The 18,273-nt window shown below is 40.1% G+C and overlaps 1 protein-coding gene across 1 annotated transcript in view; it reads left to right on the top strand.

The window, feature by feature from the left end:
- The first annotated feature begins 312 nt into the window (after nt 1-312).
- The window catches only part of PPM1L (protein phosphatase, Mg2+/Mn2+ dependent 1L), a 234,903-nt gene continuing 216,942 nt past the window's right edge, over nt 313-18,273 (top strand). The window contains exon 1 of the mRNA XM_054580224.1: nt 313-1,488. Coding sequence (XP_054436199.1) covers nt 1,090-1,488 — 399 coding nt within the window. The 5' untranslated portion in view covers nt 313-1,089. The remainder of the gene's footprint in view (nt 1,489-18,273) is intronic.

Genomic DNA, 18,273 nt, shown 5'->3' on the forward strand with positions numbered 1-18,273 from the left:
CTCACGTGCGGCTCTTTGCTTTCCAGCCCGCAGCAGTAGCTCCCGGGAAATCAACGTTCACTCAACCAGGGTCAGGATTACACTGTTCTGGGAGCCCGCACTGGAGGGAGGAACAGCCATCCACTTAAGCTAGGCGGCGGACGCGCCCCCTTTCTTCCCCCTCTGTTCGCCTGGACCGCCCTGGGTTGCAAGCACGCCAGCCGCCGCCGAGCGTCCTCAGCCTTTGACAGCTCGGCCCGCACCTCGCTGCCTGGAGTCCCGGGGCGGGGCGAACGCGTTGCGGGGCGGGGCGAGCGCGAGCTGGGCGGCTAGGAGGGAGCGCGCGAGCGGAGCTGAGCCGAGCCGAGCCGAGCAGGGAGGTGCTGGGGAGAGACAGGCGGAGCCGGGCCGGCTGCCTGCGGCTCAGCGCCGATCCTGCTGCGTCGCTGGGCTCGGAGTACCTCCACCTCTGCTTAGGCTCCCGCAAAACTTTTATTCTCTTGGGCCCTCCGGGGTGTCTAAAGGAATCGGAGCACTCGGCCAGCTCTGCGCTCCCCTGCAGCGGCGGCGACCGAGGGGACCTGCATCCCTCGCCCGCCGAGCTCTCGAGCCCCGCGCCTCCTCACCTGGTGATCGCACCCCGGAGCAGTGAGGGGGCACCCGCGAAGGGGCCGCGCGGGCGCCAGCGCCCCCGAACTCTCCCGCCCACCGCGGCAGACCCGCCCGGCACAACTTTAACTTGATTCCCCTCGCCCAGCCCGGACATCAGCGGCTGCTGCCGCCACCGCCGCTGTCTCGGCCGCCGCCGCCGCCTCACAAAGGGGTGCAAGAAGGAGAGGCGGCGCGGGTGGCGGGCACAGGCGCTGGTGCGCAGGGCGCGGGCCTCGGGGTCGCGGAGGCCGGGAGACAAAAGGAAAACTGCCTCTGTTCGCCGTGCCGGATCGGAGCAGCGTGCTCACCCGCCTCCCGCCCGGCTCAGCGATCCTCCTTCCCCCACCTTCTGCTGCTGCTCCGCCTCCCTTCCCGCGGACCGTCCCCGCAGTGCTCCGGGACTCGTGAAGCCTTCGGGGCGCGCGTCGCTGCTGGTGGTTGGGGCTCTAGCGATAATAAATGATAGAGGATACAATGACTTTGCTGTCTCTGCTGGGTCGCATCATGCGCTACTTCTTGCTTAGACCCGAGACGCTCTTCCTGCTGTGTATCAGCTTGGCGCTGTGGAGTTACTTCTTCCACACTGACGAGGTGAAGACCATCGTCAAGTCTAGCCGGGACGCCGTGAAGATGGTGAAGGGCAAGGTCGCAGAGATTATGCAGAATGATCGGCTCGGGGGGCTTGACGTCCTGGAGGCTGAGTTTTCCAAGACCTGGGAGTTCAAGAGCCACAATGTGGCTGTGTATTCCATCCAGGGCCGGAGAGACCACATGGAGGATCGATTCGAAGTTCTTACGGACCTAGCCAACAAGACACACCCGTCCATCTTCGGTATCTTCGACGGGCACGGAGGCGAGGTAGGGGTTGTGTGTGTGTGTGTGTGCAACCAGGACGTTGTGTCCAGGGGACGGGGGAGTGGTGGTAGGACCGAAGTGCGAGGGGCGTGGTGTTGACCTGGTGCCGGGCGGGGCAAAGGCGCTAGTTACAAGTTGCCAAAAAAAAAAAAAAAACAAAAACAAAAACAAAAACAAAAACAAAAAAACCAAAAACAAACCCTCCCCCCAAAACCCCAAAACAAAAAAAATAAAAACCAACAATGCTGGATCTACACGGCTCAGCGATCCTTCTTCCCCGACACTATACTGCTCATGGGGGGAATTCATCCATAGCTTATTTCGTGCTTCATTATTTATGACGTTTCTCAAGGCCTGAACCCAGCAAATGACTGTGCTAGTTTTGCCGGGAGAGTTAATGGTTTCTATACTGAACTTCGGCTTGGAATCTCAGCGCCCCTTGTCTAGGGTTTGAGACCGAGGTGGGCACAAAGAAGGAAGAAAATACATATGTTTGATTCTCATTAAGGAAAAGAGATACAAAATGCAGAACCGAGTCAGTGGGGGCTCAGCGAGGATGAAGGAAGCTCTGACTCCTTTCCATCGCCTTCGCCCTAAGGAGGGATCAGAGGGACAGCCCTGCGCTTCTTGCCAACTCCATTAACTTTGCAAGTGCAATCGGGCCGGTTGACAGCAGCGCCTCTCCGGCCGCCTGTATTTAACAGGATCGCCTCGCGGGACCCGAGATGCCTCTGGCCTTTGCAGAGGTGGCGATGCCCGCAGAAGGTGCAATGTCCAAATCTTCCCCTGCGTCCTGGCCGGAGTGGGGCTCAGACGTCTTCCGGCTTCTAAAGCCTTTATTTGGGGTTCATGTGAAGAGGTTAGAGGCCGGTTGACGTCCATCCCCCTCAATTCTGCTGCACCCTGACTGCGCTTTGGGGCTTAGGTTTCCTGGAGGTCCTGGCGAAGATTGGCTTTGGTCCTTGGGCATCGACCCAGGAGAAGTGAGTGGCAAATGTGGCTCCAAAGAGCATCGGGCCAGCTATCCCATCTTTCTCAATTTGGCAGTTTATAACAGAGTTTCATTGTTGCATACTCTTTTTTTTTTTTTTTGGCAGCATACTTTCTTACTTATATCTTCCCTGTCTCCTTCGCCACCCCTCCGTCATTCTCCCCTCCCACCCCGCCACCCCCGCCCCAACCCCTGCTGCCACCCAACTTTCCCCCAATTCTCTTCTTGGCCCTTCTGGTCTCTGGCTGGGCTCTAGGAGATGTCATTCTGTTTCGATCTTTGCATTTTTTATTGGCATTTGTTTTGGGTGAATATTAACAAAGCTTTCAATTAGTTATCTGCATTCTGTCTTTGATACAAAGTCACTTCACCGACGTAATCTTTTCAAGATGCTGTATCTACCTGCCTTATAGAACCAGCTTTGCCAGGAAAGACAAACTTAGCTGGAAAATTTATTTGTAGAACTGAAATCAGTTTTTGCTATTTCCCATTCACCCAAACCCTTTCTGTGTCCTGCCTTTCAAAACGAAGGTTTCTCACTAGTTGTAGATTTGTAGCCTCCTGTGTAGTGTGGGTTCCTTTCCCCTTGGTCACAAAGTAGGTGAAAGATGTGAAGTTAATTGAGGGAAGAGATGCTGTGTACCTGGGTAAAAACATACCTGAAGGACATCGTTGCCAGTATAGTGACTGATTTGTTTTCTTCCCATGAGTCAGGATGCTTATATTTTCATTTTATGTTCTAGACTATAATCACTCATTTATAAAGCTTATATTTATCATACATCTTTATATTAAAGTTGCTGGCAGATGATAATCTGCTCCTGATCTTAGAAAGCACAGCTTTATTTTTAATTCAGAGGTCTGGATGTAATGTTAATGTTGTGAAACTTCAGCTTATGCTTGTCTGGTGTGCTGTATTGTCATGTTTTATTTTGCATGTGTAAATTTTAAGTTGCTATTTTAAATATGAAAGTTGCAGGCTCAAACAGATTTCAGGTTGAAAAATTTCCAGTACTGTCTTCTGGTAAATGTACCATCGAGAAAAGGGACTAGATAAATGATTTTATTTATTTATTTATTTATTTATTTATTTAAATTTTGGCTTGTAAATGGCAGTCTTCTCCCTGTGTCTCTTCACTTTGTTTTCTCTCTGTATGTGTCTTGATAAATGCTTTTATTGAACTTGCATTATTTTACATGTACAGGGCTTTTCATTAAATTTTTCAGTAATAGAGAAGATGATTATGGTTAACAAAACTATGAAATACTTTCTATTGTGCTTTATATTAAAAAGCCTGCTGTTTGTAAAATAAGATTATTGGCCTTCTTAAAAATTGTTTTATCTGTAACTTCCTACTGTATGTAGCCAGTTCATCATTTTGGCATTGTTTTTGGGCAAAATAAGAAGTTACAAAAAGGAGTTATTTATAACTTAAATAACAGGTAATTTCTTTCTTGCATTTTCTTTCATTCAAAGAAAATCCCATCATATAAATGTTGCCTTTTGTCTAGCTCCTTTAACAGTCACCAGTGGAGGGTGCCACTGTTTGATTTTGGTATAGATGATAGTTATCTTCTTGCAGAGCAGAGGTAGCTTTTCCTGAACTCTCTATTATTTATGTGTATCCTGTCTGTGGAATGCTACAGAAGATAACTGAGAGTTTTAATTTTATTTCTAATAATTTGAACTAATAAGATAGGCTATTAAAAAAAACCAGGGCCCACCTCCAATGGTAGTGCTTTTTAGATCCAGAAGGGACCTAAGCCACCTTGTGTGTCCATTTCATTCCATTTTTAGATGAGATATTTGTAGATGGATGGAGACATTGTGATCTTCCTAAAGCCGCATGGCTAGTTCAAGGCGTTCAGTTTGCTGATTTTAATATTAAACCACTGGTCAATTAGTTTGCATATTTACCCAGAAAGGTAGATAGCACACTAGGGATACAAAGGTGAATAAGATATGACTCTCATCCTCAAAAAGTTTCAGTGTAGTGCCAGAGTAGTTTTCAGTGTAGTTTTTGACCTGCCAGTCAAAAACTATAGTCGTGGTATGCTTAGGGCGATATGGAAACACTGAGGAGAGGGGCATTTAAATCAGAGTTGGAGGTGGGAGGCCCAGGAAAGATACCTTGAAGGCATTGTTTACTGCAAGGTTAAAAGCCTAGGCTTTGGCTTGACATCTAGCTTTGAATCTCTGTTCTGCCTTATACGAGGCTATGACCTTGGGCAAGTTGCTTCAGTAATTTTATCTTGGAGTTTTTAATCCAAAAAAGAATAATAGTACATATAAACTGTACCCTCATCAACTGCATTATACCCCATCTAGAGGAACAGCAATGGAGGGAAGCATATGGAAGAAGAAAGCTTAGTGACCAAGAAGTCTAAAGTGTTAGGGCAACAACATCCAAGGGAGAAGAGGCTATACATGTGAAAGCCACAGCACTAATCACTAGAAAGGTGTATGTTGGATATGTGCAATTCATTAGCCCAACTCCTTATATTCTAACTTCTGGTGAACTATTGACTCAGAATTCCAGGTATCTTAGCACTGAGAAAGCAACACCTTGGCTTCAGGTGCAATTTTCTGATTTGTGAAAAAGAATATTCATTGTGATCAATGAGTAAATTGGTGTTCTCATTTGTACTTCAGCCTCTTATGAGTTGGGTTCATATGAGTTAGTTCTCTTGAGTCTATTCAACTGCATATTTTTGACAGAGACATCTTTGGTCTTGTTATGCCAAGGACTAGACTCTGGACTGCAGTGACTTCTAGAAGGATAAGAAGCTAAAGAGCCTTATCTTGATGGCCTGATAGGCCAGCTTCCTCACTGACACCCTTGGGGTCTTGAGATATTCTAACCCCAATACTATGGGTAGATGGTTAACTCTGTGTGTGTGTGTAAATTATGACAGCGGTTATTTTGCTGTATAACAAAAGAGGTAAAAAGAAAAAGCTCCGATTATATCAACTGATGTGGAAACTTTATTTAAAAAGTTAAAACATATATTTATGAAAAAAATTTTCTGTTTACCTGTAATTTTTATCCACAGGCAAAGGTGGGTTTTTGTTTTGTTTTTACTTTTTATATTATCTAAAGAAATATCACCAATTCTTTGAGGCAACTTTGTCACTGTTCATGGCTGAAACCTATCTAGAAGAACAGATTGTTATGTATTCCATATGTTTATAGGCATTACTGAATAAAAGCTCATATATTATTCAATTATACAGTTGACAAAGCTTGGTCAGTGGTTAAGCTTAGAGTTCCAAACTTCATATCAGAGAGAAGCAGTACTTCAGAGGCCTTGTCAGGGGCTATGGTCTTGAGGCTCAGCACTTCTCAGAAGCTCAAAAGAGAAATTGCTTATGAAGGGTTGCCTAAGGGATCTATATAGTCTAGTTCTTTAGATCAGTGGTTCTTTTCTTGTCATGCTTCTCTTTGAGGATGTTGTGAAACTATAAATGTATCTCCCAGAAAAAGGGTCACGTGCATCAAATTTTGTTTATAATTTCAAAGATAAGCGGATGGCTCTGGATTTTAGGTTAGTCTAAGCAGAATGAAATCTGTTTCTGATAAACCTAGACCTGCAGCGAGCTGTGTACTGGGACCCCTTGGCTTGATCACCTTCCTCTCCATCATTTGCATATGTTGACTTGTGTGCTGTCATTTGCCTGTCAGGGTTGTTATGAGGGATGGTTTTCCAAAGCTCGTTGACAAATCAACTGAAAGGATGTTGTTGAGAACTTTTTTGTTAGGTTATATATTCTCTTTATGAGGACCAAGGGGGAGAGAGTTCTCTGATAGCTTTCTCTTTTTATCTTAAGGATGCCGAATCCTGTAACTGATTGGATCATTTTGTGTTTCATCAACAAACGCTGGCTGCTAGAAGTGTTAGAACCAAAACTCTGGTCTACCACTGGCAAATGTGCAGAATTTTACAGAGTACATTAATTTGGTACATGAATTTTACTCCCAGGACAGCTTATCTTTCCTACGTTCAGTTTTCTTTGTTGCATTTCTGTCTTTCTCATCTTACATATGCCATTTTATCTTGCTCTGGTATATGTATTTGTATAAGTTTCATTGGATCCTTTCTGAAATAAGATATGGTTCTGAATACATAAATTATGAATTACACAATGAATGAGCTGCTTTACAGACATTGCAGCTGCTGCTGGTAAGGGCTGGGCTCCCATATTACTGATATACAAAATGCCTATGGATTTAGTGTTGACAAATGCTTTATGGTTTAAGAGAAAATTCACATTATTTTGGTTTAAAATGGCACATTACCATTTCTGACAAAAGGTGGGTGTCTCCTCCTTAATAATTCACTCTGTCTTGTGCTCATGAACTTCCTTAGTAGGCGAATGTGGGGTTCTGGCTGCTGACCTTGGTGCATCTTCTGAACAGATTGTTTAGAAATTCAGTCCAATTAAACCATCATTTTCTGTGTACTCTGCTACAGGCAGAAAGCAACGTTATGCTCTCTGTGATACCCAAAGATGAATCAGTGTATTCTCTGCCCTCCAGGAGCATTCCCTCTACTTGGAGAGATGAGCTTTTTAAAAACAGCAGCGCTACCAGACTCAGTGGGACCACTCACAAGAGGTTGATGGCCTGACTCAGGGAGTTTGGGGAGCCTTGCATAGTTTCAAGGGGGAACTGACATTTGACTATAGTCTAACATTTCAATAGATAGAGTTGGGTAGAAGGAGGATGAAAAGATGACATTACGGGTAGAAGAAAAGTGTGAAAACAGTACAGAGAAAGTAAAATGCAGGTACAGTTGGAAGAAAGGCAGGAAGCCCATACATTTTGAACAGGCTTTACCCAGCTGTTGTCATTTTAGAAGTCCATTCATTATGTTTTTCCAGATTTGATGAGTACTCTCTGTGTTTTGATATACTTAATATTCTTTTCTAGATTGGCTATTATTACAGTTAAGTATATTATTTACAAAAGAAACTTCACATCAGCACTGTAGTGGAAAATCCCTACAATGGAATTCTTGGCCTCCAATTTACTAGAAGCTGTCTCCATCTTGATGGAATAGACTGATTCTGAAAATATTTTTTCCTAGTCTGCGGTTGCCTCAAGAGTCCCTCTGTCTTCCCCCTCTTGCTCTTTATGAGCAGAAAGGTGGCCTTTAAAATTTAAGTTTTGGCCACAGTTTGAAGCGAGGCAGCTGCTTGCTTGCCCCCTCCACAGGTGGGAGGTACCTCCAGTGATGCCGCTCCTTGAGGAGCCCTCATTTGGAACAGCTTTCCACCATGACCCACATGGCAGATAAGATTTCATGTGTACTACATCTCCATGGGAAACCCAGAGTTATAGGCAGTTCCCAGTGTTCTCAGGGAAACCTCAGCTCATTTCTGACGCAGGCAAATGAGAACACGTCATAGGAATAAACCTGAATTCTTTTTTGTGTAGTTTAAAAAGTGAATGATGCACGCATTTTGATACTTGAGCCATTATTGGTCACAGATTGTGATGCCGTTCCAATGACAAGCTATACCGGTGTGCTGGGCCCCACAGTTGAGGACCCTCGGCCTGGAGTTTACAGTGCACACAGGTGAGGAGTGGAAGACGCTGCTGGCGCTGCTGACAACACTGCTATCGAAAGCCATGCTGAGGGGCCTGAGCTTGTGCTGCCGGTACTGGAGACCCGTTGGGTATTTTTGAGCAGATCCGTGCTTCAGTAATCCTGTTCTTCTAACCTGTATAGAGGGCTGATGTGCATGAACAAGACAGAAAGCTGGAGAGGCACATTGGGAAGCCTGGGCTCAACCAGTAGGATAAAATCCAGGGGTGTGGGCTGTTGCGGAAAGAGAGGGAAAAGATGAAGCAGAGGCTTCTGAAATGGTGCGACCGTTGTCAGCGTGGCACAGTCGAAATGAAAGAGGGTGGCTGGATGGAAGAGGAACTTTGAACAGTGAGTTTGGCTATAAACTTGTTCCCTTTCTCCATTTTATTTAGACATTTTCCAGGATTCATAAAATGTTCCTTGACCACCCTTCACCAATTTGTAAAACATTGTGTCTTTCATACCTTTCTAAATGGACACATTTTAAAACAATAAAAACACACATTGTAAACATTATCTGATTATCCAAAGGAATGGCATTTATTACTATATTACTTTGTTACCTAGGAAGTTGAGGTGTTGTTACAATGTATAGCTTTTCTGAGACTAAAAATCAGCACACCTCCGTTTCTCTGAAATGATTTCATTTCCCTGACACTTATTTTAAAGTAAAAAATATGTATGTCATTCAGTCTCAGATCTAAGTGGTCCCTAGGCTCTGTCCAATTTAAATATAGGCACATAATTAATTAGGGACTTAGTTTTTAAAAACAGTAATATTTTTATTTTGAGTGTTAATATTTGAAGCATTTGTTTTATTCTGAATTTCTATTTTGATCTTTAATTAATATATTTTTTATATTTTAACTTTTATTGATATTTTAATAATTCTAGTTAGTGAATACTAAAATAAATCTGGAGCAAGTTGAAAATACTTTAAAATAAATTTTAAAATTTTAAAAGTAATATGATAGATCACTTTAAATTTCATTATCCTGTCATATCCATTATTATGATTTTGGTGTGTTACTTGCTTACCTTTTTTTTTACATGCATTTTAAATATAATTTTACATTGTTATAATGATATACATAAAATTTTAAATCTTGGCTTTTTTTAATCTGTGTAATCCTATAAACACAATGTCGTTTTGCTCCATAATTTTTTATTTATATTTCTAATGTATTTTTAGCAATAGAGTAATATTTTACTGAATGGATAGATTATAAGTTGCTCAATTGCTCCTCTAACTTTTCACCATTGTAAATAACATTGTGATACATATTTTTGTGCTTCTCCTGTAGTTTGCATTACTCCTCCAGGGTGAATTTCCAGAATTAGAATTTCTTGATCAGAGGAGAAATAGAAAAGCCACCGTCATTGATGATGATGATGATGATGATGACTTACACTTATTGAATATGTACAATATGCCAGGCAATGTTTAAAGTACATCATATATATTACTGAATTTTAGTAATTGTAACAGTTTTTTATGTGGTTCTTTATTATCCCTGTTTTATTTATGTAGAAATTAGGGCACTAAGAAGTTAAGTAGTTTCCCTGAGGTCTCTAACAGCTTATAGGTGGTGAAACTAGGATTTGAAACTGGGATTCAGATTTAGAGCTACCACTCTGCAAAGCCTGTGGTATCAGTTTCTGGTTGAAACTCTACAGGTCTCATAATTTGGGCAATAAAGTGCAGATCGCATTGTTAGGTGTGAATACATCCTGGTCTTCTTGTGTTGCTCAGTAGGACTTGGAGTTTCTAGTTTGACTCGGACGGTTGTTTCCCTGTGACATGCAGTGGTGTTCCTGAAAACTTTATGCTGGAAACCTTGAAAGGTAAATCTTATAATTACTTAAGAAAGTCCTGTAGTTAAAAAATATGAGATCAGAAGTCAAAGTTGAGGTGCTAACTCACATTCAAACCCCTGTTTGCTGACAGAATCTGTATTCCACTACAGAGAATCTTTAACATTTTGGCTAATGAAAGTCTTGCATAGAAGTTACAGTGGCATTAACATAGCCATTTGCAATAAACAATAATGATTTATGCTTCATTTTACCTTAAAGTAACAAAGGCTTGACTTTAGGAGAAGTTTATAGGTGTGAGCACATATTTGCATAATTTCTCTTTATAATGAAACACTGTTTTGTTTTGAGAAGACCAAATAATGTCTTAATACTAAAATGATTGTTAATTTTAACAGCAAAATATTATTTTTCTCATTTGTTTATAATACCGGAGTTGGTATGTTTAGTTTAAGCAAATGCTAGTCTTGTGTTTCCATTCCAGAAGACCACTTAGTAGATTATTCTCTTAGTCAATATTAAGTCAAGCCCAAGCTTTGGTGATGGCTGGTTATAATCTGTTTTTAATATAAATATTCAAAAACAAAGTTTAAATAAACAAATAAAGCCATCATTTAAAAATACTTAATAGCACTATAGTAACTTTTATAGCTTTCTTTTATAGTTGTAGGTCCCCCCTTTAAAAGTATAAAGCATTTTAAGTAAACATTCATATAGAGAAAAACCATGTATACTGGTATATTGATATACTTTCAATAAAGTTGAACTCTGTGCTATGTAAAACTGTGCTTAAAGAAAGAAGTTATAATATTTTACATCTGAAAAACAACTCTATAAATTTGATTATGTGATCTCTCTGGAGATTTTTGCTTTCATTATTTAGTGAGAACAGGCTCCAATGTAATGGAACCTTAGCTGCCTCCAACTTTCCTAGAATGAGGGAGGGCTTTGGTAGTTGAGTCTTTTAAGAACAAGATGTACTTTCTCCATTTGGTGAAGACAAAGGAGTTTCTGTCTGCTATGGGGCATGGGGTTCCTGACGGTATGTTTGGAGCCACTGCATATAGTTGTGTAAAAGGTACATTGTACAATGATACCAGATAGAGAGATGCCATTTTCTAATATGTACAGAAGAACTATCTGTTCCCCAAGCTAAGCATTGCTGGGTCTATAATCACTGAGAAAGGGCACCTTCCTCTAATTGGTACAAAAGTGAACCATTCCATAGCCTTAGGCTTTCTTTTTGAGACGCACATTCTTTATCTTACCATCTATCACTGTTATCCTCCCTGTTCTGCTCCTGTGTGAGCAGCTGACAGATAATCTATGTCTTGGTTGCTAAACCAAGACCAGTTATCCATTGCACATCATGTCAGAAAACCTTATGGCTTCCCTGGAGAAGTGAACACTATTTGCATTTGCTTTTCCACAGTAATATTCCAGATTTTGGTCATTATAAATGTGAGTGGGGATTTAATGCCCTATAGTAATAAATCTTAAATATTTAAGTTTTATCTTTAATAAGACAGTCTTTATTCAGTGCTGCTCTTGGACAGTAAAATTTTTTAATAAAAAACCACTTTAAAAATTATTCTTTTAGTTAGAGAATTGCCATAGGGGAGAAACTGTTCTAGTCTGATAAGTAGATGCCATTTAAAAAAATCTGGTAAGTACTTTCATTTCTCTTTTTAATTAAATAAATTAACTTTCAGTTAAATTAGTCACTGGACATTTTCTGGCCAAAGAAGTTTGTACCAACACTATCAGGATTCTGTGGAAATTGAGACATAGAATTTTGGCCATACTGTTTGCCTTTTTCCTCCCTAGAAAAATGAGATGAATTTGCTATAACCACTGATTTACATAGGTATATGATAAATATGACTGTCCTAGAATTTGGGATTAAGAAGTTTTTGCTTCTCTATTATTTTAACATTTAGATATTTTTCTAAATTTCTGTATAGGAAAAAAATAAGTTTTCTTTCTGGTAGGCCTGGCAGGAGTCTTGAATTGTCACATAATCCAAATATAGTACCTCTATTTTTAAAGACTATCATCAAGGAGATTCCACATTGTCCCTGGAGAATTTTTTTGTCTGTAATCCTTTCTTTCAGGAAATTCATCTTTATATGTCAATTAAGTCCTTTTGGTTTAAGGTTATTTCTCTTAATTTAGCCTCAACAGACATACATTAGGATTAGGTTGTTGCCATTTGTAAATCAGTAAGATTCTAGTAATCAAAAATCTCCTCCCTCATCTTCCCCCCTATAAAATCAGTACATCAATTTGTGAGAGAAGCACTCATCTCAAAAAAAAAAAAAAATGGAGATATAAGGTAATTTCTACTAAAGACAGAATAGAGCTAGTTTGGTAATAAAGGAAATCTCTTCTAGTTTTACAGAGAGGTGGAATAAATTCTAGCTAGACACCTAGATGGTGCATTAATTTGGATGATTTTGGTTGCAAGTAACAGAAAACTAAAGTGAAAGTGACTTAAATGCTACTTACACTTATTACCTAACATAAAAAAAGGCCTGGAAGTAGGTGTTTCCAAGCCTGGTGAATTTAGCAGCTTAATGACTTCAAGTCTTTACATAACTATATCCAGAGATATGAGAAAGAAACTGTATTCTTACAGACTGAGGAGAACCTTCCTAGAAGCTACCTCTCATATCTCCTAGGCCAATTTGTGTCCATGCCTGAACCAGTGACTTGGCCATGGGAATACTGTCATCACCATGAACTCTGACACAAAATACTTCGCTTCAGGTTTGGCAAGGAGCCCAGCCTCCTCTGGAGGTCATGACAGCCTAGGAAGGTGAACACAACTAGGATTCTGTTAGCTAGGAAGAAGATGGGAATGGAGTTCAGAGGTGCTGGCCTGGAACATTTGTTGTCTGTACATTAGCAAACTCATCAGACAGTGTTGCTATAAGTATATAACACTGACATGGGGAAAATGAGCTTTAGAAGACTTTAAAAAGAGGAAATCATCTTATTTTGGATTGGCTTCGGGATGACTTTGCCAGGGAACTGAGATGTAGATTTGGTATATTAGGATCCCAACAAGTCTAAAGAAACTATTAGTAGGTAGTTTTGTAACTCAGGCTTTCTCTCTGTTCTTTGTAAACTAGCAACAAGGAGGGGCCTGAGCGTTTGTAAAACAGCAAGACGGGTTTTTTTCCCTCTAATCTATGACTGTGTTCAGCATGGTTAATACCACAGTTAATGTGAAAGTATCACAGTAGTTCTTTTGTTGGCTTTATATTTCTATTTTACTCTTTTCCTGTTTTAAACAATGAATTTTTTGGTAAAATTCAGTAGGATTTTTGTCCCTTAATTATTAAATATCGTAAGTTTTATTATCTTAAGATATTCAACTCTGGGCCAAAGAGAAGAGATTCCTGGAAGGTTCAGAATTTTTGTACACATTTTGGAGGGGGCAACTTAGCATTGAGTTACAAAGAGAGGAGAGGGTGCCAAAGTCTTCAGATTTTTCTGTAGGACAAATGGATGCACTTGGAGTAAATTCCGTGTGTGAGGCTGAAGTACTTATCCTTCTGCTGTTATAAATTGATTACAGTGAGAGCACCTTTTTATTATGTTTTCCTGACTGATGATTGTCGACCTGTACAAGTGGTTACTGTCTAAAATTTCCATTTACTTTTTATAGGTTTGCTGGTGATTTATTCCTTCCTTTTTTAATCTAAAGATATGTAATCATATTGTCTACAAATAATGTAATTGTGTTTACTACTTTCTAAATAGTTATACTTTTTGTTTTTTGCCTAATTACATTAACTAGAACAGAACATTGTTTTATAATAGACGTGATAGTGTGTGTTGTCATGTTCCTGTATTTGAGATTATTTTAAAAGTTTGAGATGAGAGGAATGTGAAATGGCTTTGCTTTATGGATAATAGAGCCAAAGTTTCTTCACTAATGTAATGAAAGACGAAAATGAATGGTAAAGTGAGAACCAAAGAAGAAAGGATGGTCCAGGTATAGCAATATAGAGAGTAAATGATCACAAGAATGGATTGAAACGTAGGGTAGATGGGATGCTGAAAACCTGTGGGCACTGATCACATGAAGGGAAGAACAAACACTGTCTTTTCTTCTTTGAGAAAAAAAATTGTCATCCATCTCAATGATATGTCCTAGGAAAGCATTAGCTTAAACAATAGGCACGCTATCTGAATGTACAGGGTACTGATTCTGCAGGATGTGGCAGACCTAGTGAGACACATACGGGAATTTGTCCCCCTGGAGGGGAGGTCTAGAGCCTTCTTGCTCTGGGACTTCAGCTGGTTTTGGTAAAGACTCTCCTTGTTTTATCTGGGATTTCCTTTGTGGAAAATCCTTGCTCTAATTTTTACTGCCTGTCTTGAAAGGAAGCTGTAGCTGCTTAAGGAAGAGGCTCATATTGAGTGGCATTAGGTCTTACATTGGTGTACAAAGACAAAACCATGTATAGCCAAAATTTCCCTTGAAAGATCTTTCAAATTGTCCATAAAAAACAGTGGTTTTGCACATCTTATTCTTTAGAGTATGTAATATGTAGTTATAAGGGTATAATATCCAAAGTAATCTATAATATATAGCTATAAATGTATAATATCCAAAGTAATATGTAGTACAGAATATAAAATATGGTCTTATAGTGTTTTAAATGATATAAAAGAGAATCCTAAGCTTGTAGAAGTTTATGAATAACAGCATTTCACTGTACCTCTGTAAGACAATAGAATAAGAAAATGAAGAATGTTTTATTTTTTAGGTGGTAGAAGTATATATATATATATCCTTTGTGATCACTTTTTTTTGGTAGTTAGGAGTAAGATTAATATATCCTGAATATTTTTAAAGTCAGTTTTAGAAAGATAATCATGATGCCATATTGAATACTGTATTTTTAATCTAAGTGCCAGCCATATCTTTGACGCCAGATGGGAACATAGAGATGGGCACTCAGCCTGGTAATTTATGCTCATAAATATATGGAAATGGTTGGCACTTGCTGCTTCTTTCCTACCTTTATGTCTTTGAGACCCTGCAGGATTTTATTCCCTTGATTTCAGAATAGAGACCAGTCGGGGATTCTGACCTTTCCTTCTTTGCTGGCATCCCTCCTGGGCATCTGATATGGTCCCTTCAAGCTTGAACTGTTTTGGTACATGTCTGGTCCTGGGTTTGTCTAAGAATGAGACTCTCTGAGTGGCAAAGAATTCCTGGAAGGGAAGCTTTTATTTTGAATAGCTGCGAGATCCGAGTTGCTGCTGCTGAAGGAGGCCCGCGGGTAAGGAACTGGGATCCTGAGTGTCCAGAGCAGCGCCGTGCATCTCTGCGCCCTGCATCTCTGCGCCGTGCATCTCTGCGCCGCTCCCTACCACAGTCACAGGCCCTGCCCTGGCCCACGCAGCCACACAGACACGGAAATGGTTTCTCCCCAGAGGATTTTGTACTGTAAACAATTTTAGATATGAAAGAGTCCAGGCAAGCACTTACTTGGGAAATCTTGCTTAAGAGGGAATTCTTTGGTGAAAGGATAGCTAATTTTTCCCCCCTTTAAAACAGAATAACAGTGAGAGTGCCCAAATGGTGTTCTCACTTTACCAGGGTGATGTCTTCATGGTGACTTTATGTTATGGATATTATGACGTCCACTTTCTTCCTTGTAAAGATTTTAACATTGATGCATTTTTTGATATACAGTCTCTATCCAAATTTTGCCAATTGACCCAGCTGTTCTTTTTAAAAAATTTTACTGAGATATAATTGGCACAAATAAACTACACATGTTTAATATACATAATTTGATTAGATTTGTATGTACCTGTGAAATCACCACCATCAAGATAATGAACATATCCATCACCCTCAAAAGTTTCTTCATGCCCCTTTGGAATACCTCTTTTCCATCCTTCAGTCTCTCCCTCCATCTCTAGGCAACCATTAATCTACTTTCTGTCACTGTAGATTTAGTTTTTGTTTTATAAAAATTTTATATAAATAGAAAGTTATAATGTATACTATTTTTCAAAATCATTATGCCCCCTACTCCAGCATAATCATTTTGAAATTCATCTATGTTGCTACATCCATTAATAGTTTATGCATTTCTATTACTTAGTATTTTATTGTGTGGCTATACCAAAATTTGAACATCCATTCACATGTTGTTGGACATTTGAGTTTCTTCTACATTTTGCCATACAAGTCTTTGTATGGTCATATGCTTTCATTTCTTCTAGGTGAATATCTAGGAGTAGATTGACCAGAGATTAAAGTAGGTGCATGTTATTTTTTTAAAACTACTAAATTGTTTTCCAAACTGCTTGTGCTATTTTACATTTCTGTCAATGGTATGTGAGAGTTCCAGTTGCTTTACATCCTTGCTGGTATTTCTGAATTTTAGCCATCCTAGAAATGGTTTCTCAATGTGGTTTTAGTTTGCATTTTCCTAATGACTAATGATGTTGAGTATCTTTTTATGTACTTTTGCAAGATGGCCTTCTCTGAAAACATGGAAGAAGAATGATTATTAAATCTTGGTTTTATAAAATCTGACTTTTGTCCTTGTTTCTATGGTGTGAGTAAAAAAAATGAGCAAGAGAGGAGAAAGGGATAGAAGTGATTAGACATGACTGTCTCTTACTGAAAAGAGAGACCTTCAGAATTATAGCCTAGAAATAAGAGGTGTTGACAGGTTGCACAAGAAAACCAAGAAATCAGATGAAACAAGGAGAGCAGGAGAGAAAGATTAGGGCCTGTGGCTAGTAAAGACAGTTTGTAGTATCAGAGTCTTTCATTCTCTTTAAACCACATGTTTTTGTGTTCCAGATTAAAAATCTGAATGAGACTTCTCTTAGAGAAGTGCCTTTGAAAGCACAGACTGTAGACACACCTCTGCTTTCGTCCTACTTACTCATCTCCTCTAGCCATCTGACACTTTTTCAGACTTGGCTATTCGAAGGTTTCCAGGGGTCTCGTGATGGCCATGTATGATGACTTATTTTTAGCCTTCCTCTTCATAGATTTTTCTGTAGGATTTGGCTTTCTTGACCACCTTTGCCTTTTTGAGACTCAACTCCTTGGCCTTAGTGACATAACATATATTTTTGCTCCTTCTCTGTCTTCTCTGAGGGTTTCACTTCCTTCATGAACCTAGGTTTCAAGGAGGGCTATAAACGGTGAGCTGGTCCCATTCTGTTTCTTTGCACCAGAATTTGTGTGGTTTCCATGGATTTAGCTGTCCTTCCTGAGTGGAGGGCTCTTCTTCCCATCTGGAGCCCACATTGTTACGTGCTGACTTAATATCTTCTTTTAGGGTATTACCTCCTTAACTACCTGTCTGGAATAGAATTTGCCTCCTTTGTCCTTAGATTCATTTTTTTCCCCCTCCAGACACGTCTCTTCCTCTCATGGTCTCTCATTTCCTCAGTCTCCCATTCCTGAAACTGCTATGTCACCTTTGTTTCTTCCCTCTTTATTTAGGTCTTTGAGACTTTGTATGATATCTCTCATCTCTGTCTTCATCTTTATAATTATATGACACTATGCTAATTTAGGCTTTCATTACTTCCTGCCAGGATTATCACAGTGGCTTCCTAACTGGCCACTTAGTCTCTGGTCTCTCTCTCTTCCAATCCACTCACTAATGATAGAGCAGTCTTCTAAACTGACTGGGTTGTACACTGTTTCTCTTTAAAAAGTCTATGATTTCTACCCACCATGATTTATTTCTCTGAAATTTGGTTTTTAGGTTCTCCTAATGGCATTCCTGACTACTTTACCTTATTCAACCTTATCTTATGTTACTCCCATACAAAGCTCTATACTATAGCAAAATTGGTCTCTTTTTTTGTTCCCTGAAAACCTGCTGGCTACACATGCCCACTGCTATGTTGTTAACTATTCCATTCTTGGAGAGATTTTTCATTCCTCTTCCCCACAGCTATGTCGTGTCCTTATTTCAAGGCTCCCGTCAGTTTCCAGTTTTTTCATGAATTTTTGCTTCATCATGCCAGCTTCAGGTATTTAAGACCACATCATTTCCTTCCTTGAACTTAAGGACTGTGGCAGTAATTGAACATTTTGTGTTTGTGTTAATTTTTAAGGTACTTTTCCTCTCCCACCGGAGTTCAGCTCCCTCGAGTTTCACGCCTCTGTTAAGTCCCTACGGTGTCCTTCCACTGTTCCAGTTGGCTTGCATGCTAAAAATAACACCTTACCATAATTCTAGATATAGTGATGCCTACCAAATGAAAAGGAAACACTGGTTGTATGACTGCAGTTGTTATCACTTATAACTGCGGGAAATCAAAGAGCTCTGCTCATTCTGACGGTTGAGCGCCCACAGCATGCCAGGGGCTTCCGTCGATACCCT

The sequence above is a fragment of the Pteronotus mesoamericanus genome, unplaced genomic scaffold (assembly GCF_021234165.1).
Source record: "Pteronotus mesoamericanus isolate MK-2021 breed Mesoamerican mustached bat unplaced genomic scaffold, CSHL_Meso_final contig_116, whole genome shotgun sequence".
NCBI classification, from domain to species: Eukaryota; Metazoa; Chordata; class Mammalia; order Chiroptera; family Mormoopidae; genus Pteronotus; species Pteronotus mesoamericanus.